A 26,522-nucleotide genomic window follows, 5' to 3' on the forward strand; every position below is an offset into this window, starting at 1 on the left:
CATCCTCCCCTGATGCAATTTGAGGCCATTTCCTCTTGTGCTATCACTTGTTACTTGGGAGAAGAGGCCAACCCCTACCTGTCTACAACTTCCTTTCAGGTACAGCTTTCATGTAGTTGTAGAGAGTGATAAGGTCTCTCCTTGATTGCAGGTCACCTACCTGCATGTGTTTATATTAATTGGACCCCAGTACATTTCAGGACCTTTTGGCAATTATACTTTAGGACAGTTCTCGAATATCATGGAATGCAAGTTGAATTTCAAGTTTGGGTTTGATTGGGTCAATTGGGCTCGAACCTATCCTTAAAGGTATAACTTACCACATCAATATGCTTCTGTCAGATAATACCTTATGTTTAAGCAAAATTTCCACCCATATAATATCTGATATGACTTTAATAGTGAAGTGTAATTGATCCATTAACTTAGGAGGATCATGCAGAATGAATCCAGAGACCTTTATCTCATTTCCACCAAACCATCAGATCTAAAGATCAATGTTCAGTGCAAGCAGAAAGTAAAAAATCAGTTTATCTGCTCTGAGTAGGACCTACAATATGTTTGGGTTTTCTTTCTTTCAGTCATGGTTTTAATATAAATCACTTCCCAGTCAGATGTGTGATAAAGAAACCAGGCTTTTTATCCTATTTAAATGTTATCCTTTTGGGATGGCATGTTCTCCCATCTAAAATATAAGAACAACTTGACTAGCTAAAGCTTATTTTTAAAGCATTAGAGGAAGCTTATTTTCAACATTTAAAAGCTTTGGGACTCTAAACTGGTTGAAACCAGCAATATTTATTGGAACTAGTTCATTGACTTACAGTTTAACTACTTAGAACTTACTAACCTTTGTCATGTTATGGGTATTAACCTTTGGGACCCCACCTCAGGTCATATTCAGGAAATAAAGTTTCAATCTCTGTCACACAGAAATGGGGGTAAGGCTATTCCTCTGCACTCAGGTCTAAATATAACTAAAACATACTTCTCATTCTTAATAAATCCATTTAAAGTTTAAAAGGGAAGAATATTTTTAGTGCAAATATAATTTTAAGCTGATTGTGTGAATTTGATGTGGTTTAGGAACTTTCAGTCATGTACACAGATACAATAGCAAATCCTTGTAGAGATTCCAAAGAGAAACCCTCACTATAGGGAAAGAGCTAGTGTTGTACATTCTGGTCACAGCACCCATCACACAGAATGAAAGGCAGAAGTGTATTAAAGACCAACACACAGAGTGTGATAACAGTAAAATATCTAAAGTTCATAGCAATTTATTTTTTCTGGTCTAATTACTAACATACTAAGTGTTGTTTTGTGGCCTAGAAAAATATGAAAAATTTTCATATGAAAATATGAAAATTGCAACACAAAAAGTATGCCTTGGAATATATTCACTTTGTTGCCATGACATTTCTCACTACTTCCACTGAGAATAAAATAACATCTCTATGGCATGGAAGTATATTTCTTGCATGAAAAAGTAATAGCAGAAAATTATTGACTATATAATTTTCCTTGTGAAATTTAATAGTTAGAAACAGGGAGTATTCTTATGAACACTGAATTAGAAAATTCTCCCTGGCTCACCAGCATAAACAAAAGCTCAACAAATAAAGTACTTTCCAGACTCAGATGAAAAACTTATGAGACTTCTGAGGGACTTATCTAGAATTTTTCTTTCCTTTTAAGAGGTGTTTCATGGTTACGTCAACACAGTAACATTGCTCAGAAACAACACATCTTTCAAGTCCTGCCTTACCCAGCAGTAGGCACAGATGTTAGTCAAAATCTACAGCACGAACCAGACCTGAAACACTATTATTATAGTCTAAACTTCATCTTATACATGCAGACACAAAAGGAGATATTCAAAACCTGAGTACTCTCAAGGGCAATTGCCTCCAGTTGACCCTGTTCCTAGAAGGGAAATTGGACTAGATAATCTCCAAAGGTCCTTTCCAACCTCAGCTGTTCTGCAATTCTGTGATGGGATGATGGCTGAAGCCAAACCAAGAAGTCAGTGGTTTCTTTCCTAAACCATAATTCTAGGCTGTTTGGACTATTGCTGAGAAAACTGAGGTAAGAACTGAGCTCAAGGGAGAGACCTGAAGTGTAGTGTGGGAAGAAAAAGAAAGGGGAGAGTTCCAGGCACTGAGTGTGACAGAGACATGGGAGATACTTCAACATAATCTTTTGGCCATGGGCAACCCCTTTCATGGTCATGCTTGGCTTACAGCTCCATTCCTGAGGACAGCCAGGAAAAAACCCATTAATAGCACAGAGTGGTTTCCACTTCCCCAAAGAATGATAGCCCTCTCTGGCTGACCTCTGCAACAGGCTTGTCAGCCAGGAAAGGTCTCTGTACACTCAACCAGCAGCTTATGGTTGCGCTCCTTCTCTAGGAGGCATGATCACTGGAGTCCCCAGATGCCATTCCTGATAGCCCATTGCCTAATATGGTGCTCTGTTGAGGCATTGTCAGAGGGGCTGGTGGTGGAGAAAGTGTTGCCTCCAGCACACAATCCTCTACCCCTTTGGAGAAGAAGTGCTGTTCCCTGGGTTGCAATGATGCCTCTTGAGCTACAGGGAAAAGAGGTTATTGAAGGTCCAGTTACCACTCAACTGACACCACCAAGTCCACTGGACCTTCTATTGAGCAACTAAAGTTAACTTCTGCCTCACAGCTTCTAAGACATGAGGTCTCTTCTTTACAGTTTTTTGTTTGAGAAGCCAAGAATGTTGCATGTCAGTGGGTTGTGTCATGCTAAACACCAGCCTTGGGTTAGTCATTGGTTGTGAAACTTGTAATGCATCTGGCTCTATGTAATTCTTCAGAAAGAACAGGAATTAACATAACAGTCCTCTCTGCATGGCTACTCGGAGAGTCTATTAAGAAGTGTAGTTAGCAAATAAAGGGAAAGCACAACTGCCACTTAGATAACATCTCCAGAAATGCTTTCATGCCTCATCCATGTCATGAGATGCATTCAAGATCCAGTTTGACATAGGATATGAGCACTAAGAGCCAAGACATTTTTATTTGTGATTTATAGTTATACATATGCACATACACTCTTGAAAATCAGTAGGAGATGCAATTTGACCCATTACTAACAATTTTCTATCACTGTTTCACATTTACTATGTTCAATTTTTCAGATAAAATAAGACTTAAAATATCTCGCTATGTATATCGATAACTAAACTTAAAATTTCCATGAGATTACCAATGTGTTTAAGTTATGGAAATGCTTAAGAACCATGTTAAAGTGGGACCATCATTATTTAAAATTTCAATTCCATTTTAGTTCTGGTTGCACTGACATCTGACCTGCAGCAGCCACAAGAAGCTTTGGCAGGGAACTGACATACAGATGTCAGTTTGTGTGTGGTGGCCAGTTTTCAAAGGCTCTGGATTTCCACTTCCACTGGCTTCTCTGACAGCACCAAGCATGGAAACTCCCTAACATCATATATATTAATTTTCACATTGAAGTGTAATCATAATGAGGCATGTCTCCAGGTCCTACCCTACTATGCTGGATGCAAAGCACCTTGGAGACTTGAAGTTCAGACCATTCAAGAACTATAGCTTATCAACAAGCATACTGGGAATGAGGTCTGCCTGGATAACCCTTCTCATCTTACAACTCTGTACTCATGACCAGGTTTGTTTTGGGTAGGTTTAGGAACTTTCAATGATTTTGGAAAATGAGTAGTGGGTTGTTTTTTGGTTTTTTTTTCTTTAGGTGAAGAAAATTACCCTGAGCATGAAGTCAGGGCTTGCAGAAAGCCCAAAGATATCATTTCGCTATCACTGGCCTGGGGTATTCATAGGAAGGAGGAGGAAAGTCTCCTCCACTAAGTTCTACCTGCAGTTATATACAGATCACTTACAACCCAGTGAAGAATAGCCAAGGGATTCAGGATCTCACCCAGTCTGATCAAAGGACTTATCTCCCATTTACCTGAAAAGGAAACCAGGACTATGGCTGCACCATCATGGATACAGGTATGATATCTGTTTGTGTAACAGCAGCATATTAAAGATACTTTCATATGTCAAAGAGCATGAGGATAGTCAGTGCTTTTTGTTACAAAGGCCTGTCAACGTCAACTTGTGTCAAATTTAAGTAGGTGGATTAAGGTTGCGGACATAGCCTCGAGGGATCAGACAAATATAACTATTACGTAGGCATTCCCAAAGTGCTGACTCTGCTAGTCAGACAAAAATAGACAAAATGCTAGTTTGGGGAGAGAGCATGGCTCACCCCAGCCCTTATGCAGTTGTTGTGCGTGAGGATTGTCTCCTGTGCCTGGCCACTGTAAGACAAAAGAACTGTTGTTGTGGCATAAGGCTCTCTCAGGGGTAGATACTCCACTGAAATAGGTAGGTAGGGAAGGACCAAGGATGTGGAAGAGTTACTTGACAGACCTCATGTCCAGATCATCAGTACACAAAAGCAGTAAGGCTTTTTCCTTTCAGTCCTTATATTCCCTGAAAAAAAAGTGCTCTGAAGAAGAGAAATGGCTCAAAATGGTTTGAATGTTTTTTGTGGGTCACTTCGCCCAGATCAATATGGAGTTACAGTGGCTTCAGTGATGTGATTAAAAGCCAGAGCCTCATCTTTCAGAAGACAGGAACTTGCTCAACAAACTATCGAGATTACCACAGCATGATGAGTATTTCATTGGGAAAAAATACTGTTAGCAGACTTCAGATTAAATGAGCTGGAAAACACAGGTCTTGGTTCAAAGTAATTTGTAATCATCATTCTGCAAAACCTAATCAGAGTCATGAAGGCAGGGTCTGCCCAGTGCATCGTAAGCCTCTATTGCTCACTGAGAAATAATCTGACTTGTGGGCAACTTCTGCAGAGAGCTCCCAGTCTGAGTGGAAGTGAGAAACTACAATAGCAGCTGAAATCATTACCTGTTTTTATGAATGTCCATCGACATTTTCCATGTTACATTTAAAAGATGTACAGCTACAGAAACTGTTCTAAACAGATTTCATTCCTGAGTCCTGAGAGCAAAAGTTGTTCTAAAGGACTGAAGTAAATAAGCACTGGTGCTTTGGTGGCTAGCCAAATGACTATTACTGTTGTCAACAGTGTGATAGAGACAGACTGACAAATTTATTAATGTATTTCTAGTTTCTGTTTCCACTTGTACTGATGTAGTAGACAGATAGGACTGCCTGTTTTGACTCATGATTCTTTATGGTTAAAGATTAAAACAGCAACCTTAGGTTAAATACTGTCTTTTATTATGACAAAGTGAACAAAGCAGCATGTTCACTGAAGCTGCAATTATTTTATATTCCAACAACTAAAAGTGTCACAGTCTGGTTATGCATCTCTAGGTAGGGACTGGAGAAGAAATAAAATTAACAAAGATTTTGCTTAAAAAATTAATTTTCCGTCTGATTGAAATTCAAACCCATCCCTAGTGAATGTCAGTTTGTAGAAAAAAAACCCCAAGAACACACAAAGAAATCTGAGGATAATAATTATTCCTAATTAGGAGAATAATATACTCTCACCAAGGGTAGTCCTGTTTCAGGAATAACTTAAATACTTTAAATTATAAATGATTTTATGGGCCACAGGAACCAATCAAACCATCATATGCCGAAATGTTCCCTGACTTAAGGACTGAAAAACTGAATGAACAATTGGAACAAAAGTCTGGTAATAGTGAATTCTGCAGAATGGACTATACACCAAAGAAATAGTTTACAAATTCACTCAAGTGTAATTGGTGACTCCAGATTTTGTCATCATTGTCATCCATAATTATGGAAGTGCATAAAGCAATCATTGCTTGTTTAGTGTGTTTTCCTCGCTGTTCCCATTTTTCTAAAATGATGCTATTAAATCAAATCTGACCATATGTGAGGTCCACATCTTTTTCATTTCTTATGAGAACTTTGCTTTCATATAGGGATTTATCTCTAAAGAACACTGTAACCATGACCTTGAACAAAAGTAATTTAATAAAATGTATGTTTATATGTCTATATTCTTGTACGTTTCTTCCTTTGCAGACTTGAAGTTCCATGTATATTGTAACTTGGATCTAGAAGACTGCCAAACATTGACAGTATTTAAAATAGATAGAGAAAGCTAAAGTTGGTGGCTTTACTCTGGTTATCAAGTTCCCATGCATTCTTAAACTCATTTTTAACCTGCTCAGCCCACAAGGCACCAGCATGGAGTAATTAAATTCCATTTCTATTTCCATGGTATCTTTCTTGTCTTACTTTATACCACAGTAAATAATACATAAAAGTTAGTTGCTGAGTATTTAAGTGTCTAAGAGTATCATACTGGTATCTCGTATTTCACAGACCTAGCAGTAGACTACAATTTGAGTGCCAAACTTCATCAAAATTTTTTCACTGAATCTTTTTCTATTGATCTTTTCACAATTGCAGTTTTCTAATTCATTCCACTGTTAAACACAAACAAACAACAAACACTTGTGGGGGTTTTTTAACTTCCAAAACTGAAATTTTGTGACGCTATCGATCCTGCAAATTCTCGTAGGCAAAGTTTTGCTGGTTAACCATCTGTATGACAGAAGAATTTTGCTGAAATATGTTATAGTGTTTACCAATGTGACTTGCACTCATAAGGTAATTCAGTTTGCTGTCATTACTGCACCTTTATGAGAAGGCTTTTGTCAGCACAGCTGCACTTGCAGAACCTGAGTCTATTTATGCCGATATTGATTTATCTTTTATTCCACATCTTGATGTGTTAACTTTTATTTCCGTGTGTGGAAATAAAAGCATTTTATTTTGAAATATCACTGCAAAACTTGTTGTAAAATATTGCTGAAAAAATTCTTAGTAGGCATTTTCCTCATAAAATTTACATAGTGAAAATTGTGGAAATTCCATCCAGAGTCAGCTTCTTACTACAGATGATAGAAAGTCTGAAATTTTCCTGTATTATTGCACCATCTCGGTTTATATGCCACCAATTTAGTGTAAGTCTGAAATGATTTATGACTCCTGCCATTCTGTGTCCTTCACCTAGCTGTTCACAGTCATCTGAGCCACAGTCACGTTATGCTCTACACGGTTCTGGCTCCAGTTAAAGAGGGGAAGGAGAAAACTGGCTGTTTATATATTGCCAACGAGATGGGTGCTTATGTCTGAAGGATAGAAAGAGTGCTACTATTTAAAACCAACAATAAAATAGTCCTGAAATATCTTATCTGAACCTCATAGATTTATCAATACACTGTAATACTTGAAAGCCCCTGCTCTTAGCCTGAGCAGCCATCACAGGTTCCTGTCTTCCGTGGGGGCTGTAGGTGTGGTAGAAGCTCTGCAGAAGCACTCCCACTGTGCTGTAGCTCAGCTGTGATCATTCATTCTGCCTTTTTTATATATAAGAAGGTCCCAGTGAGGTCAGGGCAGAGGATCCCACCGTGCACCCACGGCTGATGCTCTGTGGTGTTGTCGCTCCTGCCCCGTGGGGCCGCTGCTGGGCGGCAGTGACACGGCCTGTGCTGCGGGTCCCTCGTATGATGTCCAAAGGGCAGGGAGGACTCAGACTCCTGCCTTCGGGGAAAAAATGAATGGTCTGGCTCATAGGTGGAAAATCAGCATGTTAGTATTTGCAGGGACAAGAGGCAGCCGGGCACAGAGAGCCAGGTTTTGTTAGTTCCAACACTCCAGAACTGAACTGTGTGAACACAAAAGGCAGGAGCTCGGCATACTTCAGATTTCTTTAGTTTTTAATGTGTTAAATTGCCCTTAAAATAACATGGTTTATTTTTGGCAGTAAGTGTTAATGAGAAATCAAGTTTTCAAAATTACTCCTAGCGCAGCCAAGTGCAATCCTTCTTTAAAATGACCCAACTCTAATTAATCTTTGTTATGTATTTACTAAAATCAATTAATCCACTCATCAGAATAGTTTGATCCCACGTTAAAAAGTATGGCAAAACATAGACTTTATTCTCAGTTTCCTATCCTGCTTGCAACAGTTTGTTAATAATTTTTCTCTGGAAGCAAATATTTTCATTGAGTTCAAGAGATTCCCTAGAAAAAACTGAAAGCAGAAGACACCACAATGTGATATCAGAGATAGCAGTACACTGACTAATGGTAACTTCCTTTCTGAAAGCTGCAAAATGTAATAAAATGGACCACATGACTGGATAAAACACTTTATAAACCACAGAACTGCTACTCAGGAATGGTAATAATTTATTCCTCAAATTTAAGAATGTGTTTTCAATGACAGTTGCACTTCTAATTATAGAATAAAAGTCAGTAATAAAATTGAAAGGTCGTTTATTTCCAGAGATGAATATTTAACCAGTAACAAACTTCCTTTCAGATTGTCCAGATAGTTTCCAAACCAGCTCAGGAAAGAATTCTACCAGTTAGAAAAATATCTTCACTCTTGCTCAACCCAAATCATGACAGAGTTGTTTTGCTGAGCTCTTCTGAAATATTTCGCTCTGAGTCAAGGAAATTGTATTATTTTATGAAAATCACATTATGGACTGGATGCTCTGCATAACTGGAGTGAGTTCCACAAAGGATTAAGTCTCCTGTCATTCAGTGCATTCAGGTTAGCCCTGAGAGCCATGTAATTATGTGAAGACAGTGGGAAATAATTCCACTTAGAGAGATTGACTCTTAGGGAAAATGATGACATCAGCATAAGGCCATGGTGGTGTGCATTCATGAAATCTAGCTTATATCAGCCAGTTATAAGGAAACATTTGAGACATGCTGATAGGCTTCATTTTAACCAAATTTCAGAATAAAAAATGTCAGCAATTTAAAATGAAATCCTACTGGTATTCCCATTCCATGGTTTTTGAAATGTCAACTTCTCTTTGAGGGTCAGGGCAAAACTAAACATGCACGTTGGGATTTCCCAAGGATTGAATTTATCAGCTTGTTATCAACTCTTTGTCAGAGTAATATATGCCACAACTAGGTCTAAACATTGTCATGACCGCATCCAAATGCCAAACAAGAAAAACATTTGCTTCAAGTCTATTGACAGTGGGTGACAGATAATTTGATACTCTGCGATCTTTTCAAGAAGGAAGAGCCTTCTCAGACTTCCTTCAGATAAGAGCACTCTTCTGTCATCTGCACTTCAGTCCTCAGCCTCCTCTTGAGAGACAATGTCTCACAGAATGGATTGTAACAGGAGCCCAGACTCAGGGCTGTCAGGTGCCTAGGTGATTAGGGATTGTTTCAAGTAGTTAATCACTAATAATCCTTTACTTATGTCACCCTGAATTTTTTACCCATCACACTCGTGGAAAACAACTCACTCAAGATGAAAACCAGGGTAGTAGCATCCACTTTTTAGTTTACCAAGAGTAAACTCAAATTTATGGGCTGCGAAATTCAGTGGCTGCTACTTTTTGTGAGTGCTGATGTCCGAGTACATGCTAAGCAATATGGATTTGTAATTAATTTGGAGAAAATTAAAAAAATCCAAATATAACTTGCAATACAGGAAAGCATTGTATCAGAGTTGCAGTATTGCTGATAGTAAGCACTAACAATCAGCAATTACCCTAAAACTCAGGAACTTACTTCTTTATTAGGATTTCTATGTACTGACTTATAGAGTTCTCTCTTTTTGTAAACTTGTTTGCATACAAATATTTATTGTAGCTCAGATTCCTGGGATTCAGCATTGTATTGAAAAACCTTTAGGAGTATTTCGCACAAGTGGAAAGAAAGGACTCTTTCTGTAGGTGAAAATGTAGATCTAACGTGCCAGAGACCTACGGTACTAGGCAAACCTTTGGTGGGTCCTGTAGCAAGAGTTATGTACAGGAAAGTCACGTATGTCCCTTTGTGGGTGTTCAGCATATGAAATTGCATACATCCCTCTGTGTTAATACTGTTAACATTTTCTACCTCTCTATCTCATTCTGCATCAATGAAGATAACTGTGAGAATTATAAGGCTTCACTTTAAAAAAAATCACTTAGCTTTGCCTTTAGGGAGTGTTTGCACACAGCAGGATGTTTGCAGACAGACTGTGGGGGTTTGCATCAGTAAATCAGTAAGTGATATGTATAAAAGAAAGCTCTTACAAAGCATGACAGCAAAATGCATTTAAGATGCTATTGTGAATTACAATCACAGCTCATGGCATATGGTTTCTCTCCAGCTAAAAAAGCCCTTGGGTAAAAGAGAAAACTTTATTGCAAAACATGGAAATACAAAACAAGGGCAAAGAAAAAAGGGGCACAGGACAGAGGTCAGATTTCCCCTTTAAAAATAGGGCTAAGGAAAGCGTAGATGAAAGATTAGTAAGGCTGGAGGGAATGCCATGGAAAAAATGTCATCAGACATCTGACCCTCTGTGCCTTCACTGAAGTCTGCATCTGTGGAGGAGTGGCAACCACAGTCTCCACTGGAATTAGGCTCTTCTTTTGGGTCTAAAATAAGGGTTTTGGCCTAGATACTATATTCTTATAAAGATACAAGATACCAAATGTGCTACAGGGTGTGCATGTGTGTCTCTATCTATGTGAGTATCACAGGATGTGACACAGAAGCTATTAGTCCATGAATTACTCCATCTGCATGGCATTTCTCATGTGGTTGTTCCTAGATATCTCAAGCCACAGATATTCTCCACATCACCAGGGATAAGTGGTTTGTGTAACTTTTGTTAGGAATAACGCTTTAGTGGTACTGAAAATAAATAAAGCTGTTGAAAAAGGATAGAAATGCAACATTGTGTACATCGAGGTGTGCAAATGGGTTGAAATGTTTCATTTCAGTTCAGAAAACTGTGAAAGGCCCTACCACACATGCACAATCAGCTCAGACTGATAAAAGGAAGTTTTTCTTCCTTCTAGAACTGTTGGAACTGGTGCTAGGTGCCGTAATTTGTGCATTCTTTTCCCCACAGAAAAGATCTTGTGACAGAAAGCTATGAAAATAAACACAAAAATATCCAAAGGTTGGAGTTCAACAACTGTTCAACAACTATATCTTACTGCTCTTTCTAGTCCACCAGCATACTGGATTAGGTGACTACCAGGGATTAAGCTCTGTCTCATCAACTAAGCCAATAAACTTTTCATTTGGAGTCTCCTTCAGTTTTAGCTGCATTTGTATTCAGTTTAATTTCATCACAAAGTCAGGCCTTTAAGAGAAGAGAAAATCTGGAATAGGCTTTTGGACTGGATTTGCAGGCTGGCTGAGCAAAGCATGACTCCCCTTCGAGAAAAAAGTATTTGTTTGTGCTGGTTTGTGAGTTGCTTTTGCTCAACCACTGCCCATTCTGTTGCATCCAGTTGGTTCAATACGGGGAGTAAATGTCTCTGAAATTAATGTCTATGCACAGAGCTAAGATTTATAGACAGAAATCTGTAGGAAAAGGGAATCTTCATCTATGACTGTGGTTGACTTCAAACTACTCTTGGCATGTGTGACCAAAATTAGGAAGTTATTCTGAGCCCGCAAAGACATGATGAGTGTATTTTAATACAGATCCGTCTCAGAAAGCGTAATGTTACTAATGAACAATTCTTTCAGACGCTCACTGAAACCACCATTTGATCCTATGGAGAATTAATTTAGAACAGAACTTTTTGTAATAATCACCTCATCAAAATAACTTGTTGGAGCCATCACATATGAGGACAACCACCCTAAGAAGTAGATATCACATGCTATTTTCAATTAGTAATAGGGCCAGGGAGAGCAAATTATATAAGAACTATTTCCTAATCTCCAGGGAAGGGAAAGCAATGACTGTCTTGAACACATTCCATTGCTGCAAGATACAGCAGGACTCCCTTCTTGGTGCAGTGTCTGCATACTTTTGAGAAAATGGAGATGGTACATAGGGCAGAGGCAGCAACTCTAAATCATGGAATGAGTCATTCAACCATGTTCCCAGGTCCTGGCACTGCACAACCTTGCACTGCATAGAAAACACATGCAATGACCAACCTGCAAGTTATCATATTTGTGAGGGCCTTTGCTGAAAAAAATTACTTTATTCTAAGGTAGACCATGAAGCAATTTTTAAGATGGTGGATATTTTTTTTTTAATTTTTTTAAGTTGTCTGAGACTGCACCCTATTTGACTTTCTGTTCAGCAACCCTTCAACATTATTCCAGGAGGTTAAATATCCTAAATTAACCTCCATCTATCACTGAGAGAAGAGAGCAGGGTGTGTTATATCCCAGTGTTATGACATCTAACACCACCATGGCAGCAGAGGCCACATGTTATTTTGTCACTTTGAACTGAAAATACACATAAAGACACTTGGTTACCCAGTAGAGGGGAAGTGGGTTTTATTGGTCTTCAGAAGAGGCCGTTCTAAGTCATGTGGATGTAAGGCATCCTGCATCACTTAGCCTAGGTCCCACTGACTCCTCTGTGAAGAGGCTATTAGCAATACAGGCACAGGTAATGGGTGAGGAAAGGAGAGAGAAACCACTTTGTTTTGTGTATGCTGCATTTTTTAGGGTCTGAGAGTTATCTGAGTAGAAATCTATCTTTGTACTTGAACCCAGAAGAACTTTCTGTCCCTACAGCATCTCAGGAAGCAGTAAAAATTGACTGAAACTTTTCCCAAAACATGCTTGCTAGAATGGCTTCCTAGGACATAAAATCCTCTTGAACACAGAACTGTCTTCTGTGAGGTGCTTCATCTTGGCTGAACATCTGCTAGTTCAGTGAGCTCTATGAGCTAAAGCCACATCTAGCAAATTAGAGAGAGTAAATTCCAGAAATCCTAAATCCACATGTTTTTTGTTGAACATTTCATAGAATATTCAGAAACACTGTATTATTTAACATAAAAAGTGCTTACTGCTCATAGGTACAAAGATCACTGATGTAACCAGTCATTCATCTCACAGCATAAAGCTGTTGGAGGAAGTGAGAATAAGCTTGAATAGAAAGGAAGTAGATAAATTAATATTAATTTGAATAGGAATTCATCTTTCTGTTTCCTCTTATTTATGTAAAGTAGAAATTTAATTTTTCATTGATTTAAATGCTCAGCCATGAAATAAAATATATTAACTTAAAAATAATTGACTTATGAAAACAAAACAAGTAAAAGCATCAGATCCTCCCAAACAACAAAAAGATGGCAGTAGAATCTTTTTATTAATATTTTTTTATTTTATCAATGCACAAAGATTACAGATTGCAGAAGGGTGCACGCTGTTCAAGAGAATCTGGGCCTAAGGTACTTTATTTATTGAGGAAGAGCATCTGAATATGCAAACAATGACGGAACGTAACTCTCTCCTTGTCTACCCATTGCAGAAAATCCTTGAACAGCAACTGAACAAATTGTAGAGGACAGCTCTGCAGCATTATCATTTCGGTACTCAGAAAAAGGGAGGCATAAGTATGTGTCTATAACGTGAACTAGGAGTCCAAGCTACCATTATAATCAATGGAATTAGATTTTTTTTTCACCTTAAAATAGCTGTTTATAGCTTAATTAATTTTCTTCATCATAGCTGATCAATGACATTCAGATCCTGGAGCATAACCTTTTGTTTTCTAGCTGCTACTTCATAGCGTTACAGACCTCCTACAGGTCCTAAGTCATATCTGCCAGCCCATGACGGGTATTCTGTGTATCCCAAGGCATCTTATATGGCAGTAGGGCACCTATGTTTAGGCAATTACTGGCTGGTCAGCTGAGTAGCAGCAGACCGGGAACCTCTGACTTCAGTGAGCTGTTGTCCCTGACTCCTCTGGGAGTGGGTACACCAAGTTCACTTGCACATACTTCCATTTGGGTATCTGGTTCCTAACCCAGAGATTTCTGTGACAGTATAAACACTATTGGTTGATTTCTAGGGTTGCAAAATTACCAAAATTTTCAGTGATCTAATATGGACTTTCATGTCAGACCACTCCTTGCTTCCCTAACTCTTAGAACACCAACAACTCTTCAAAACAAAAGAATAAAATCTCACAGTGTCATAAAGTGAATGATGACGAACTGATAGAAAAACAGCTTCAAGTACTGGTTCCCCAACAACAGTGAAAAGGAGAAACCTTTGCATCTATCTTGTGTTTGAAGTCTTCAGAAATAGGACTTCAGTGACTGAGAGCAGAAAGAGAGGGCTGGGTGGGAAGAGAGGGTGGGAAGAGAAGGGAGTGTTTATCAGTCATGCAGTTCCTCAGACTCAAGAGACAAAACTGCTTGCAGTGGGTATGAGAAATCTCTAATTACGACTAAAGTTCACAATCCTGTCCATTTGCCTTGGCCTTTATTTTACAGATTTTTACATTCAGTGCAAAGTCACATTAGTGTCTAAATGAGAACCTTTTTTCTGTTTCACTCTAGAGCAATTATTAAATTAGGACTTCCGACTTAGATGAATCTCTACATTTCCACGAGTGGTGAGTCTAGTATTTGTTCCTATCCCAAGGGAAATTTCCACAGGCACTTTATTTCCAAACTTGATTTGCTCTTCCCTTTCAAGGAACACTCTGGATGTCCACTGATGAAATTGAAATATGTTCTACAACTTATTTCCAAGGACCATTGATGTGTGGGGCAGCTACAAATGTTTTGACAACTGAAGTCTCGCCAGATCTCTCTGCTGTTGTTTTGTTATGCGACCATCTTGTTTGGCAGATCTCTGAAACTAATATGATAAAACTCATCCAGTTTTTCACGGAACAGAAGAGTACTGTAGCATGGTTGGTTTTTTTAGAGCTCTCTCAAAGTGGTATATTTAGGAGGTATGAGAGGAAAGAGCTGGGCAGGCCTTTATTTATCTTCCCAACAGGTGCAGTACAGAGAGGCACAAAGGCAGCGTTTGCTAATTTCAGTTTTGCAAAGTACAAAGCACTCTCTGATCTGCTAAAAGATCATTCCTTTCTTTCCTCCTAAAATCAGTGATCTTTTTTTTTTTAGAGTGATAATACTATATATTTTTTCCTGTGCATAGATGGACTGTTTTTTACACAGTGTGAACAAGCTTTTCAAGCAAGAACAACATTAAGTAAGACAGGTCGATTTTGCATTATCCTCCTACACGAGTATTAAAATAAAGTCAACACACTGAATAAGAAAAAAATCAATGTAGTGCCTTCAATTTACACCACAATGAAACGAAACAAAACATAAAAGCTCAAAAATTGATCAAGGGGATTTTTCTTTGCCAGTGTTGGGGGGTTTTAATCAAATTAATTTGATTGAAAAAGTAGTCTGAAACTTAGCAACAATGGGGGCGGAAGGTCAAAGAATAAATCTGAGATGCTCTGGTATCTTAGAAGGAAGTGTGGGAGCAACACTTAGAAGTTAGCAATGGGAGGGTAAAGGCAGTCTAAGAACAACTCAGTTCCCAGCGTGCAACACAATCTGTGCAGGAGGACGCTGCTCCGTGGGGCTCAAGACGGGAGCACAGCCCACCCTCACAGATCTAATTACAGCAGTTAGGCGTAAGTTTGCTTTCCATTTGTGGAGGGATTTTAATTTATTAGCTAGAGGTGATGAACAGAAAGTTTCTAAAGAATTGAGAGGGAAAATAATTTAAGGGGTTAGGGTTTCATCCTTCCCTCGTCCACCAAAACTCATTTACCTGTGACTTCAATACAGTGCTTGGAAATTATATATATGAGCCTGACTTGGAGTGTGATTTGGCTCTGAGACTGAAGGAAGTTAGAAATGATGGGAATGCATTTTACAGTCAGTGCTGCAGATGATGATGGCAGAAGGTGGATGTCTGTATGCATTTCTTTTCCCTCACTATGCAACAAGGAGAGCAGCAGCTGCACTATCCAGTGTGGTGCCATATGAAATGATTATACAGGTCCAGTCTCCTGCATGGAAAGCACTAAACAATATTATAAAATGTTCACATGCTGGGTTCTTGAATTGTGAGGAAAACTTTCCATCAGCATTGTTAATTTTGACACAAGCCAACTCTTTATAGTGAAACAGAATTCCCATTCAACTTCTTTTTCACCTCTGAAAAATTGCCTAGCCCTGATAATATAATATCAAATGGGATCTGACTTTAATTAGCTCTTAACCAATATTTATGCTTAGATTGATTACCTGCTGGAATGCTGCTCCATGTGTCTACCTGTATGATTTATATGACTAGGTGATTTGTTTGACAGTGTCTATTATCTTGATACAGCACTGTGGTATTGCTTAAAATATTTTAAATACAATTCAAATTTGGTGATAGAAAAAAAATCACACAATGAAAAAAAATCAGTCATGATTTTTAAAAGCCAATAGAAACAAAGTTTGTTTCTACAGGGCATCTACAGAGAGAACAACGTTACCATATCTCCAAAGCAGTCTCAACTGGTATGTCTGTTTACCTCCTTTCACAGATTTTTTCATGTTTTAGAGATTGTTCTTCTAACAGACAATATATACACATAGTTTTCTTCACAACTTTTACATGTATCCTGTTTATAGATTGAATAAAGTTTTACTAAAACTCTGTCTAAAGTAGACACATGGACTTTTAATTTTGATTCCTTGCCAATATGTGGATGCTCCAGGCCAATATTCAAGCAGAGCTTGCAAACCCTTACAAAATAAAGTTGGCAGACAGTCAATAAATGCTTTGGCTCAAAATTTGGAATGGTCGCTTAACTCATGGCCATGAGTTATTTCCTAGATTGGGGAGAATAAATAAGGCAAATTTACAGAGCTGCCTACTGGGGACAGACTTGCACCTGTCACTGTGGGATGATGCCCACAAATAGTTTGAAAAGGTTGCTCTTGAGAGACTTGGCACTTTTACAAAAGCATATCCAAATGCCATGGCCTGTGACAGCTTAAGAGGACACCTAATTAATGAGCAGCTCTTATGAATATTGGTTAAAGGAAAGGGGGGAGAGGAAAGATTGACTGAGTGATTGCAATAAATTACAGGAAGTAATTATACGGGGGAGGGTTATTTTTATTAGTCACCAGGAAAACTAAAGGCTGTTGAATTTAAATGCACTGGTAAAGGTTTTTGGCATCGCAGTCGTATCCTAGTCATCCACTGGGATCAGTTAACCCATTGATGTAAACTTCACCTTGCAAATAGGATATTTTGAACCAGTTAAGACAAAACTGTCTTACAATGGCATGACCATCTACTGCAGAGAAGCCACAGCTGATATTATATCCAGGACTCAACTTTTTAGGAGTACCATAAAGGCCTTAAATCATTAGTCATGCAAGCCTGTTTCTACAGCGACAAATTCCACCAGGCTGAAGCTCTCCAGCAACCTTCTCTAAGCTGAGTGGTGTGTTTAATTTGGTGATCCTATTTGTTAAGAGCACTTTGTGAGGCTACACTCTCACCAAGTCAGGAAATTTCTCACTTTGTTAATCTAATAACCTTAAAATAGCTAAAAAGATCATTTGGCCTGAAAAAAAGCCTGGGAGCTTGCTACAGCACTGCCTCTGAAAAATTTAGTTATGCACTTCAGAGACTGTAGAGATAAAAAAAGTGCAAAGGTGAGTTTTTTTAACATTCAAGTGTTAGGTAGTTTCTGATTTCTCAGCTGCTTGCTCTTGTGTATTCTGTTTTTAAGTGGCAGGACCTATGGGAATAAAGGGTATGGGATAATTCAAGTAGATTGCTTCTTTTGGAAACGTCAGAAGAACACTGCTCAGGTACTCATGTGATGCAGAAGGCATAAGCCTCTTTTTTTCCCTCTGCTTTCTATTATAGTCTTCCAACAAGTTCATCAAAGGTTTCTCATAGAGTCCTTCCAGTGGAACTTTCCAGAATTAGTCTGTCCAAGGTTCACCTTCATTAATTAATTGCCTTCAACCCTTCACACCTTGGAAATTACCTTGAGAACAGGCATTTGATGAACATGTGAGGTTCTGAATTCTTACTGGTAGGCATAGTATGAGTAGACCTAATATGAGTAGTAGCAGCAGTATTGTATTATTATTGGAACCAAATCCTCCTGCCATTAATATAGTAAGTACTCATACTTACTATACAAGTACTGCCACCAGTTCAGGTGAGTTCTTGATCAACAAAAAATCTTTAGGAAGCAACTAATCTCTTAAGTACCATAATATAAACCTGTTACTCCACTGACCTACTGGCTGCAAATAAACTGGGTGCAACAAGGAGCAACCAGTGTACAACCCAATTGTATCACTTCTCCAGAGCTCATTACTACTTGTGAATTCCAGCCCTACCAAGAGAGAATAATTCAATATTTTTTAGGTCCTGAATATTGACTCATCAAAAATCACATTTATTCCACTGTCCATTTAATGTTGTTCAGAGTTGCTAAACTTATTTTGTAACACAAACACAGAGCTGCATTGTTAATCACTGCATTGTAAGAACATCTTAGAAACAATCTAATTTTAAACAGAATCAGAAACATGAACCTCCAAACTAATTTTCTTCAAAGCACATATCTTTTGAAAGTGCATAAATATTTTAGTGGATTTTTTTTTGTTGAGTTGGCAGCCACAGAATGCATTCTGATTAAAGTGTGTAATATGCAGTCAAATAACAGATCAAATAAAAAGGACACTTAATACATGTGTAAATAATTTGAATTACAAATAAGACACTCTAGAAGGGGCTTGGCTCTAGGTTTGATACAGAGGATTAGGCTCTTGTATTAATACGTGCACTTGGTGTAGCTATTTTCAGAAGGATACTTCATCTATCATTGTCCTCGAGCACTAAGGAGGGCCAGTAAGTAAAGTGATCACACTGGTCTGTCAACACTGCTTGCTTAAGACTCAGTCATGCAAAAAGTTTAGTTTTCATATATCCCCAACCAAAGAAGATGCTGAAACTGAGTAACGTTCCCAAGAGTTGCTCTGTTCTTACCTTCCACAAAACCAGAAAATATTTCAAAAAGACTTTTAAAATCAAGCAAATGTTATTGATAGATCAGTGTTAAATCCAATGTACTTAAACTACAGACATAGGTCTAGCAGTTCTTTCAAAATTTGTGGGAAATAAAGTCTATTTAATGACTTTATTCTTTCCACAAGATTACCTTAAGGATTAAATTCAGTTTTGCATTTGGGAATGCATTAGAGAACTTGTCTTTATACCTTTCATTTGCCAATATCTGTAAAGCATATGCAGTCTGTGCATTCACAGCTTGGCAAAAGCTATCTATATAGTCAGTGTTAAAAAATAATCATCAAAAATTCTTACCAAAACATCTAAACTTGAAAGGAAAATACAGTAAGGGCTATAGAGGTAATGTAAATAGATGAAGCTTATTTAGTTTAAATTTTAAAAATGGTAGAAATATAAATTCTAACTTTCAAAAAGTTATTAATTGACTCCGACCACTTTGCCCCTTTTTGTGCAACCTCCACTGTACAATTCGGCAACTCACTAGCAGACTATATACTCAGTTTCTTTGCTATGAACTTAATAGCACCACAAAAGGGGTCAATATTACTGCCTTTAACTATTCTTCTGAAACATAAAAATAATAATTTCTGTAGTGTGGCAAAATGAATCATTCCAGTTCAACCTGTACAGAGCAACTTACTACGTTCTTCACTTATGCATTAGATGTATAGAATATATTTTCATCAGAACCTTAACACTAGTTCATGAACACATCCTTCTCATTCAATAACTACTAGAAAGCTGTATAAAAAATATATCAATGTCCTGGCTTTTTAAACCACAAGAAATGTTTATTCCCTCTTTTCCAGAGTCTAGTTAGCTTAGAATAGAGAAATCACAAGCTGCACTATGGAAATCCCACAGTCCATAAAAAACACAGCATTTGCCCAATCAAGTAGTTTCTCAATATCCATTCAAAGTCATTGTTTCTTGTCTAAAACAGTTTTGTGCTATACCACTGCCTGAAAGTAATTTCTTAGTTTAAAAGGATCAGTGATATCTAATGATATAATGATGTTAAACAGCTATAGTTCTTAGATATTATTTGTGGCCGATAGATGCAAGATGGTCTAAAAGATGTTTTGTGTGTGTACTCATAATTCCTGCAATTAAGAAATGTTCAGGTAATGTTTGTTATGCTTACCATCTTTCTTGGTGGGTTCCGGCATTGTTACAAGAATTCTTTATTCCCAGTGAGTTTCAGCCTTTCAGATGCAGTAAGTAGTAGCCCCAAGTCCAGCTGAGAGAGTATGCAGATCAGTATGACAAGCAGAGGGTAAGAAGAATTCCTCTGCTTTATATACCGCGGCTGAAATATCAATCAAAATAGCACCTCCTCTCTTTTCAATGCAAACACTCTGAAAATTGACAGTTATGGGAAACCCTCTCACATCTGTTGTCTGCAGCCTCTGCTCCCTTGGCTTTTGGAAGGAATCTCTGCTGCATTGCATGGGGCTGATGAGAACATCTATAACTTTCTAAATTCAGCTGCAGAGCTTGCTCTCTGTGTCCTCTCTGCAACATGCAGACACGCATACACACGCAGATAGAGGTTGAAAAAGTGACTGCCATGCTATTAAAGAGCCCATCCTGCCTGCAGAACTTGTGGGAAATGCCTGTATGCATTTTTTCCACAACATAAAAGTGATAAGTAGTTACAGACAGTATACCTGCAGTGAAACCTCATTTTCTTCCTTTAAGAGAAAGCTGTGTGCTAAGACAAAGTGAGAAGTACTTTTCAGTATTAATGAAGAAAAAATTATTAACGAAGAAAAAACTGTTTGCAGCAGTGAAGAACCTCCATATCTCCATTCAGTTTACACTTACTACACTTTCTTGGGTCGTTTCCCTGTAGCCACCCTCATTTCAGCTTTGGTAGACACTATAATGTTCCTTTCAGCACAGCTATCTCATTAACTGGAGAGATCACTGCTGAGAGTCGAGATACTCTCTTTTCCACTCATCCAGGAGATCCAACACTGCTTGCTTTTGCCAAGCCAGGAAACTAGACAGAAGGAATGGAAATCCTATCTGCAGCACACGCACAGAGCCACTAAACTAAGCCACTGGGTTGCCCTCCTCTTAAACTCCCACTTAAACTATGAACATGTAGGTAATAGAAATGCAGGTCGAGTTAATCAGAGGGTACTGGGATTTATTTTCTTACGCTCTTTTAGGATTTTGAAACAAAACTATTGTGACTGTAGCACAATAGATGAAGTGGTCCTTGAAGGTTTCATGCTATTGAAACACATGTTCATATCATTAGCACATATCAATAAGAACTAGGCTACTAGAAAGACTGCTCAGTATATGAATACATGCAAATGTTACGGAAAACATATCTTACATCTTTGAATAGGAGCTGGAGATGTAATAGTAGTCATGTGCCTGGTTATTCTATAGCCAATATATGATACTTTCCTCTGCAATACGTTGTTTCCTACCTATGTAGCCATTTTACAGACATCTTATGGAGGACAGGCATTTCACTCCTTTTTTTTAAGAGATCAGACCACCATTTGACATTTTCCTGCTCTACTCACTGTGGTGTTTATTATTTGACTGATTCAGTCAAATACAGTATTTTTTACAGTGCCTGTAAAATACAGAGAAAAGGCAAGACTTCTGTCTGCATGAACCTAAACAAGGAATATTGACACTATTTTTCTTCTTTCTTTCATATCACTATCTAGGTAAATCTCCTTATATCACTGTAATAATTCCCATCTTCAGAAAGCAGAGAGTGCTGCCCTGAAAAGGTAACTGGGGATTTTGTCCCTCTGTGTGAGGTGGCAGTGGGGTGGCAGTGGGGAATCAGTGCATGAACAGACTCGATAACATTGCAGAGATCACTTTTTTCTTGTTCCCCTTTCTTCTACTCACATCTAGGCACCGAACACTGTGATGGCTTGAACCAGAGGGTGAGGAAAAGCAACTGTTGATGCTCTCCAGCATGGTGTTTCCTTAGTGGCTCTTTTGTAAGGGCTTTGCATTCCACCCATCATGTGCCAAGAGGTGCTGAGAACTATGCCTCTGGAGATCCCTGTTAATACAAACAGGATTAAATATGGTCACGCTCTAGTAGTGATGGGTTAGAGAGGACCTCCACTGCAAACTTACAGTGAGAAAGAGTTTATGGCAGGTGCTTATCCTTACAGCCTAAAGGGCTTCCTTTACAGCAAGAGGAAGAAGGATATTCAGGAAGACAGAATCTCATTCATAGTCAACCTTTATGCTACTAAATAAATCATTGCTGAGACCATTCACTGGACCAGAGGCCAAGTGAAAGTATGCGATTCTCATCTGCACAGCAAAACTCCTCCACCCTTAAACTGTGAGACTGCAGTCAAACCATATACAGGGAATAGTTGTTGGCATGTGCCTGAGTTGTGATTAGGCATAGGTGGGAGAATGCTAGTTGCTCCAAGCCAAAATATTACCAGGGAGCATGCTAATCATCCCCCAGGATTATAATCACAGGACAACATTGGAACCCATGCTCTAGCCCTGCTTTATTTACAGGTATAGACATAGATAGAAAAATGAAGTTGTCTCTATAACCTCTGCTAGGCAGCAAGGGACAAAGATAGGTTGTGGTTAGAAAAAAATTCATGAAACACTATAGTTGTCTTTGTAGGCAGTTGAAAGATTTGTTCTTCTTGAGGTCTCTTTTTTTTAAGGGTCAGCTGCGAGTGCAAACAAAAGGCTCTTCAGCTGCACGAAATAAATGGTGGAGTAGCAGCTATATGAAAATTTGCTCATCCTTTCACTCTTTTCTACCCGTACATTATACTTGCATAATTCATTGCATTTCATGTTGTGTTCTCTTTTACTCTGATAAAACATTCCTGTGTTGCAACTTTTCTGTAATGTAATTTTTAAGAGAAGGTGCCACTAGGTTAGATTTAGACTGTGATATCTCAGCATACCTTAGTGCTAGAAAGTGACAGGGAAAGTAGTTTATTTCCTAAGAAAGTAATCCATATTATATTTGTTTCAGTCTAATTCCCAGCTGAGTCCATGCCTTAACACCTACAGATACATCATACTCCAATCGAAACAACCTACTCATATCAGTCTATTTTTCTCCCTGCACAAATATCATCACAATGTTGACTCTCATCTTGCTTGTGCTGCAACAATTAGTACTTCAGTGCTATTTAGACTTTCATTCTTATACTTCTTTTCCACATATGCAGAGTACATGGTAGTCATCAAGCTTACCTTATCACTAAATAGAAAAGAGGGATTTATTTTGGCCAATAATTGTCCAAATTGCTTTAAGACTGCCTAAAGAAGAAGAAAAAAACTGTAAAGAAAGAAATTCCTGATGGTCATGTCTAATCTTATGGTTCTTGAATCACAGAGATGTCTAAACATACTTAAAATTATACATCCACCCAAACTGTATATAGGTTATTAACCTCTGTTAATAAATGCATTTATCTATTCATTCTATGAAGTTTAAATTTTTAGTCGTATTTGTCTGCAGTCCTGTTCTGCTTCCCTGTATGTGGAGACCACTCAGCTTCTCTGTGTAGGGACATCACCGCAGCTCATCTTGTGAGGAAGTTGAACCAGAAGAGGAAGCAGTTAGCTTCTCTGTGCTGACTTCTGAGCGAGTGAAAGGGCCATGACCCATCTCTGGACTCAGCTGCCAGCCTACTTGCCAAATGACTGAGCCAAACCCTTCACAGAAACTGTGAGGTTTCTAGCCTACCTCCTGTGCTTCGATCAATAGAATTAAAGGCTGTACCTTCCCCAGTCATCCTTTCATTAACTTATCCAATTTGCACAGTCTGCCTCATGTCTCTGGATGGAAACATCCCTTTTCATAACTTGGTATTCTTCTTCCACACATCGGCTGGTGACCTTGTATTTCATCCTTTCCATAAAGTGAGTGCCTTATGAACAAAATTTATCTTCATCACAGCATGGCTTTTGTGTACCACCACAAACCCTCTTCTTCCACCACCTCAGAGGCCAAAAATGTGAAGCTCTCTGAGCCTTTCCCTTCCATGCCTGCCCCAATTAATCTTCTGTGGTCTCTTTCCAAAGCATGACTATCCTATTTAAACTCTGTTCAGCTCCTTGAGCAGTTTCCAAAGAGCAGCTAATCAAGGCATCAGATAATTAAATCATTCTCTCATCTGTTTTTAATAAATTCCGTTGGTTAAACATCCAAAGCCCTTATTTGCACTTGCAGCTGCTAGATCTGCATCAATAGCTTCATATTTGCTGCTATTTCAAGAACTGAACTCTCTCACTTACTTCAGTCTCTAAAGTAATAGTCTGTTTGTTACCAGAGAAAAATCTTCATCTTGTCACCAAGCCAAAGGATCAGGACACTCCCAGAAGACCTCAGAGACAAGTCTTTAACAAAAGTATTTAAATAAATGTTAGTCATATGTTTTAGTTTTAGGTAGTCCTGTGAGGAGGAGGGGATTGGATTTGTGATCTTTATGGATCCCTTCCAGCTTGAGATACTCTATTTAAATTTTTCCACTGAAAAGTTTAAGTGATACTGAGAAAAGCTGATCAACTGAGATAATAATGCAGGACAGAAATTATCTGTTTAGATGAGAATGGGAAAGGATTCCCAGTCTGCACAAAACAAAATCTGGAAATAGCACCCAAAATGCTAATGTGTCTATGTGTTTATGTTACAAAAATAAAAAGCATCTTGGTTTTGTTCTTAATAAACGATGCAGAGTTTTGGGGTCTTATATAACAGAAAACAATTTTTTCACCAGCCTTAATATTTGGAGCTTTGGAGCCTTCAGGAAACAGTTATTTACAGAGCCTAAGAATGAAGGATGAAGGATAAGAAGCAGTAGCAGATGGAGTTTCCCCTCCCATCAGGAGGAACACATAAATGCACTTCTTCAGGAGGACACTGGAATGAGGTTTGACAGTGCCCAAGTCCTACATCCTCTCCCAGCAGGCCTGAAAAGCCTGTTCTCCATGTTGAGGAATACATTTAGTGCAGGTAGGTCTGTGTGCAGCTGCAGTGTCAGCTGCAGGTTGAGCTCTGGGTGGCAGGAGCCCGAGGTAAGAGGCCATAACCTGGCGCTGACCCTTTGCCTAACAAAGGGCATGGGGACCTGTGGTCCCAGCCAGGTGACCAGACATGGAGACATAGCAGGAGGAAAGGACTCGGCTGGAAGACCATGGATTTTCACACGCTTAGACTGTGATCCCAGGGAATCCTTGGTTTGGGTCCCTCCTTGGAGGCATCCAGCTCAAGCTGTTATTTTATTGTACCCTGATTAAATCATTTTAAGGACCCAGACATCTGAGACTCTGCTATGGGAAACCTGGAGTCGATCTGGTGAGGAAACCTTGTCTGACTGTGTGAGGCTGGTGTGTGTAGGGAGTCAAGCAAGGTACCCATCGCTCACTGGAGCCACCGGCTGCAAAGGTCCCAGCTCAGGTGGTTGAAGGTGTAACTGCCAGAGTGGCTCCTGGATGGTCAGAAAGGAAAGTTTCCTTAACACTCCACGTCCACAGCAGAATTGCATCATAGTGATGACATTTTGTGCTCAGATTCTGCCTTTGCCACATAGTCCCGTGAAAATAGGACAATAGATTCTGGTGAATTTATTTGTTATTACCAGTGGTATTTGATATCACTGACAATCTGCAGAGCATTTTTTTTTTTTTTACCACTAAAAATAACAAATCCGTTATTTCAATTTTAACCATGCTGGCAAGTGGAAAGCCAAAAATGTACAAACAAGAAATGCAAAACTTCTATTTTTGCAAGGGAAGAATGTTTTTTATTTGTATAGCTGTTATTTTTTAAGTCTCCATCTAATTTGTGAAGGCAGTCCTTTTTGTTTGACATCTTTGCTGAACTTGTCAGCATTGATAAAAGACACCTGGATTTACCTATACAGCTCAATTTAATCACAGCCTTGCACTGTAGACTTACCAGGAAGAAAAAAACTTTCCTACTCTGTCACACGCTCTACTTTTCAGCCATGTAAATGACACATGACCTTTGCTGAGAAGTGAAGAGAAATACTTTCTGTATTGATGTAGCATCCACAAATGGGGTCTTACTCTATCTTGCAAGACGAGGGAAGATTAAACTTTAAAGCCTACACTGCTTTTTTTTTCCAAGGCAGTCGGCTTGGAGACACTTCAAGGCATGTACAAGATGTCGTTGACAGATAAACACCACTTCTCAGCTTTACCTTCTGCCTTACAATGACCCAAAGGGTGACATTACTGTGTAAGCAACACATGCCCCATGGTGTCCTATAGCAGTCAGAGTGTTTCCTTTCTGGCAGTAAATTCCAGCTCACTGAGGCACTCGGCACCAAAGTCAAGAGCCAATCCCTAGGTCAGGGCAGCAGGCAAAACAGCAGGAGGAGGAAAGAGAGCAGCTTCTTTCTGTCAACTGCTTTGCTGGATCACTCAGAAAAAGTTAAGATGAAGGTAACTAAGAAAGGAAAAGTGATCTTTGCCACTGCTCTTCAAGAGAGCCAGGGTTTGTTTCACTCTGGTTTTAGGAGGAAATGTGAAAGACGACCTTGCAGACAGGAGAGGAGAGAGACAGGTTTTTGTTCTTACTTCTGCAGGTGAAACTGGGAGCAGCTCCTCACCTGAGCTATGTCTAGGTAAGCAA

At 38.8% G+C, this 26,522-nt stretch overlaps 1 protein-coding gene across 4 annotated transcripts in view; it reads right to left on the bottom strand.

Moving 5' to 3' along the window:
* Positions 1–20,149, bottom strand: part of MYBPC1 (myosin binding protein C, slow type) — a 74,944-nt gene extending 54,795 nt beyond the window's left edge. For all 4 annotated transcript variants that reach the window (XM_027680484.1, XM_027680483.1, XM_027680485.1 and 1 more), the window contains exon 1: positions 20,031–20,149. In XM_027680484.1, the coding sequence (XP_027536285.1) occupies positions 20,031–20,055 (25 nt within the window). In that variant the 5' untranslated portion in view covers positions 20,056–20,149. The remainder of the gene's footprint in view (positions 1–20,030) is intronic.
* Between the last annotated feature and the right edge of the window lie 6,373 nt (positions 20,150–26,522).

This window comes from Neopelma chrysocephalum, unplaced genomic scaffold (assembly GCF_003984885.1).
Source record: "Neopelma chrysocephalum unplaced genomic scaffold, ASM398488v2 Primary Assembly neopelma1_59, whole genome shotgun sequence".
Classification (NCBI taxonomy): Eukaryota; Metazoa; Chordata; class Aves; order Passeriformes; family Pipridae; genus Neopelma; species Neopelma chrysocephalum.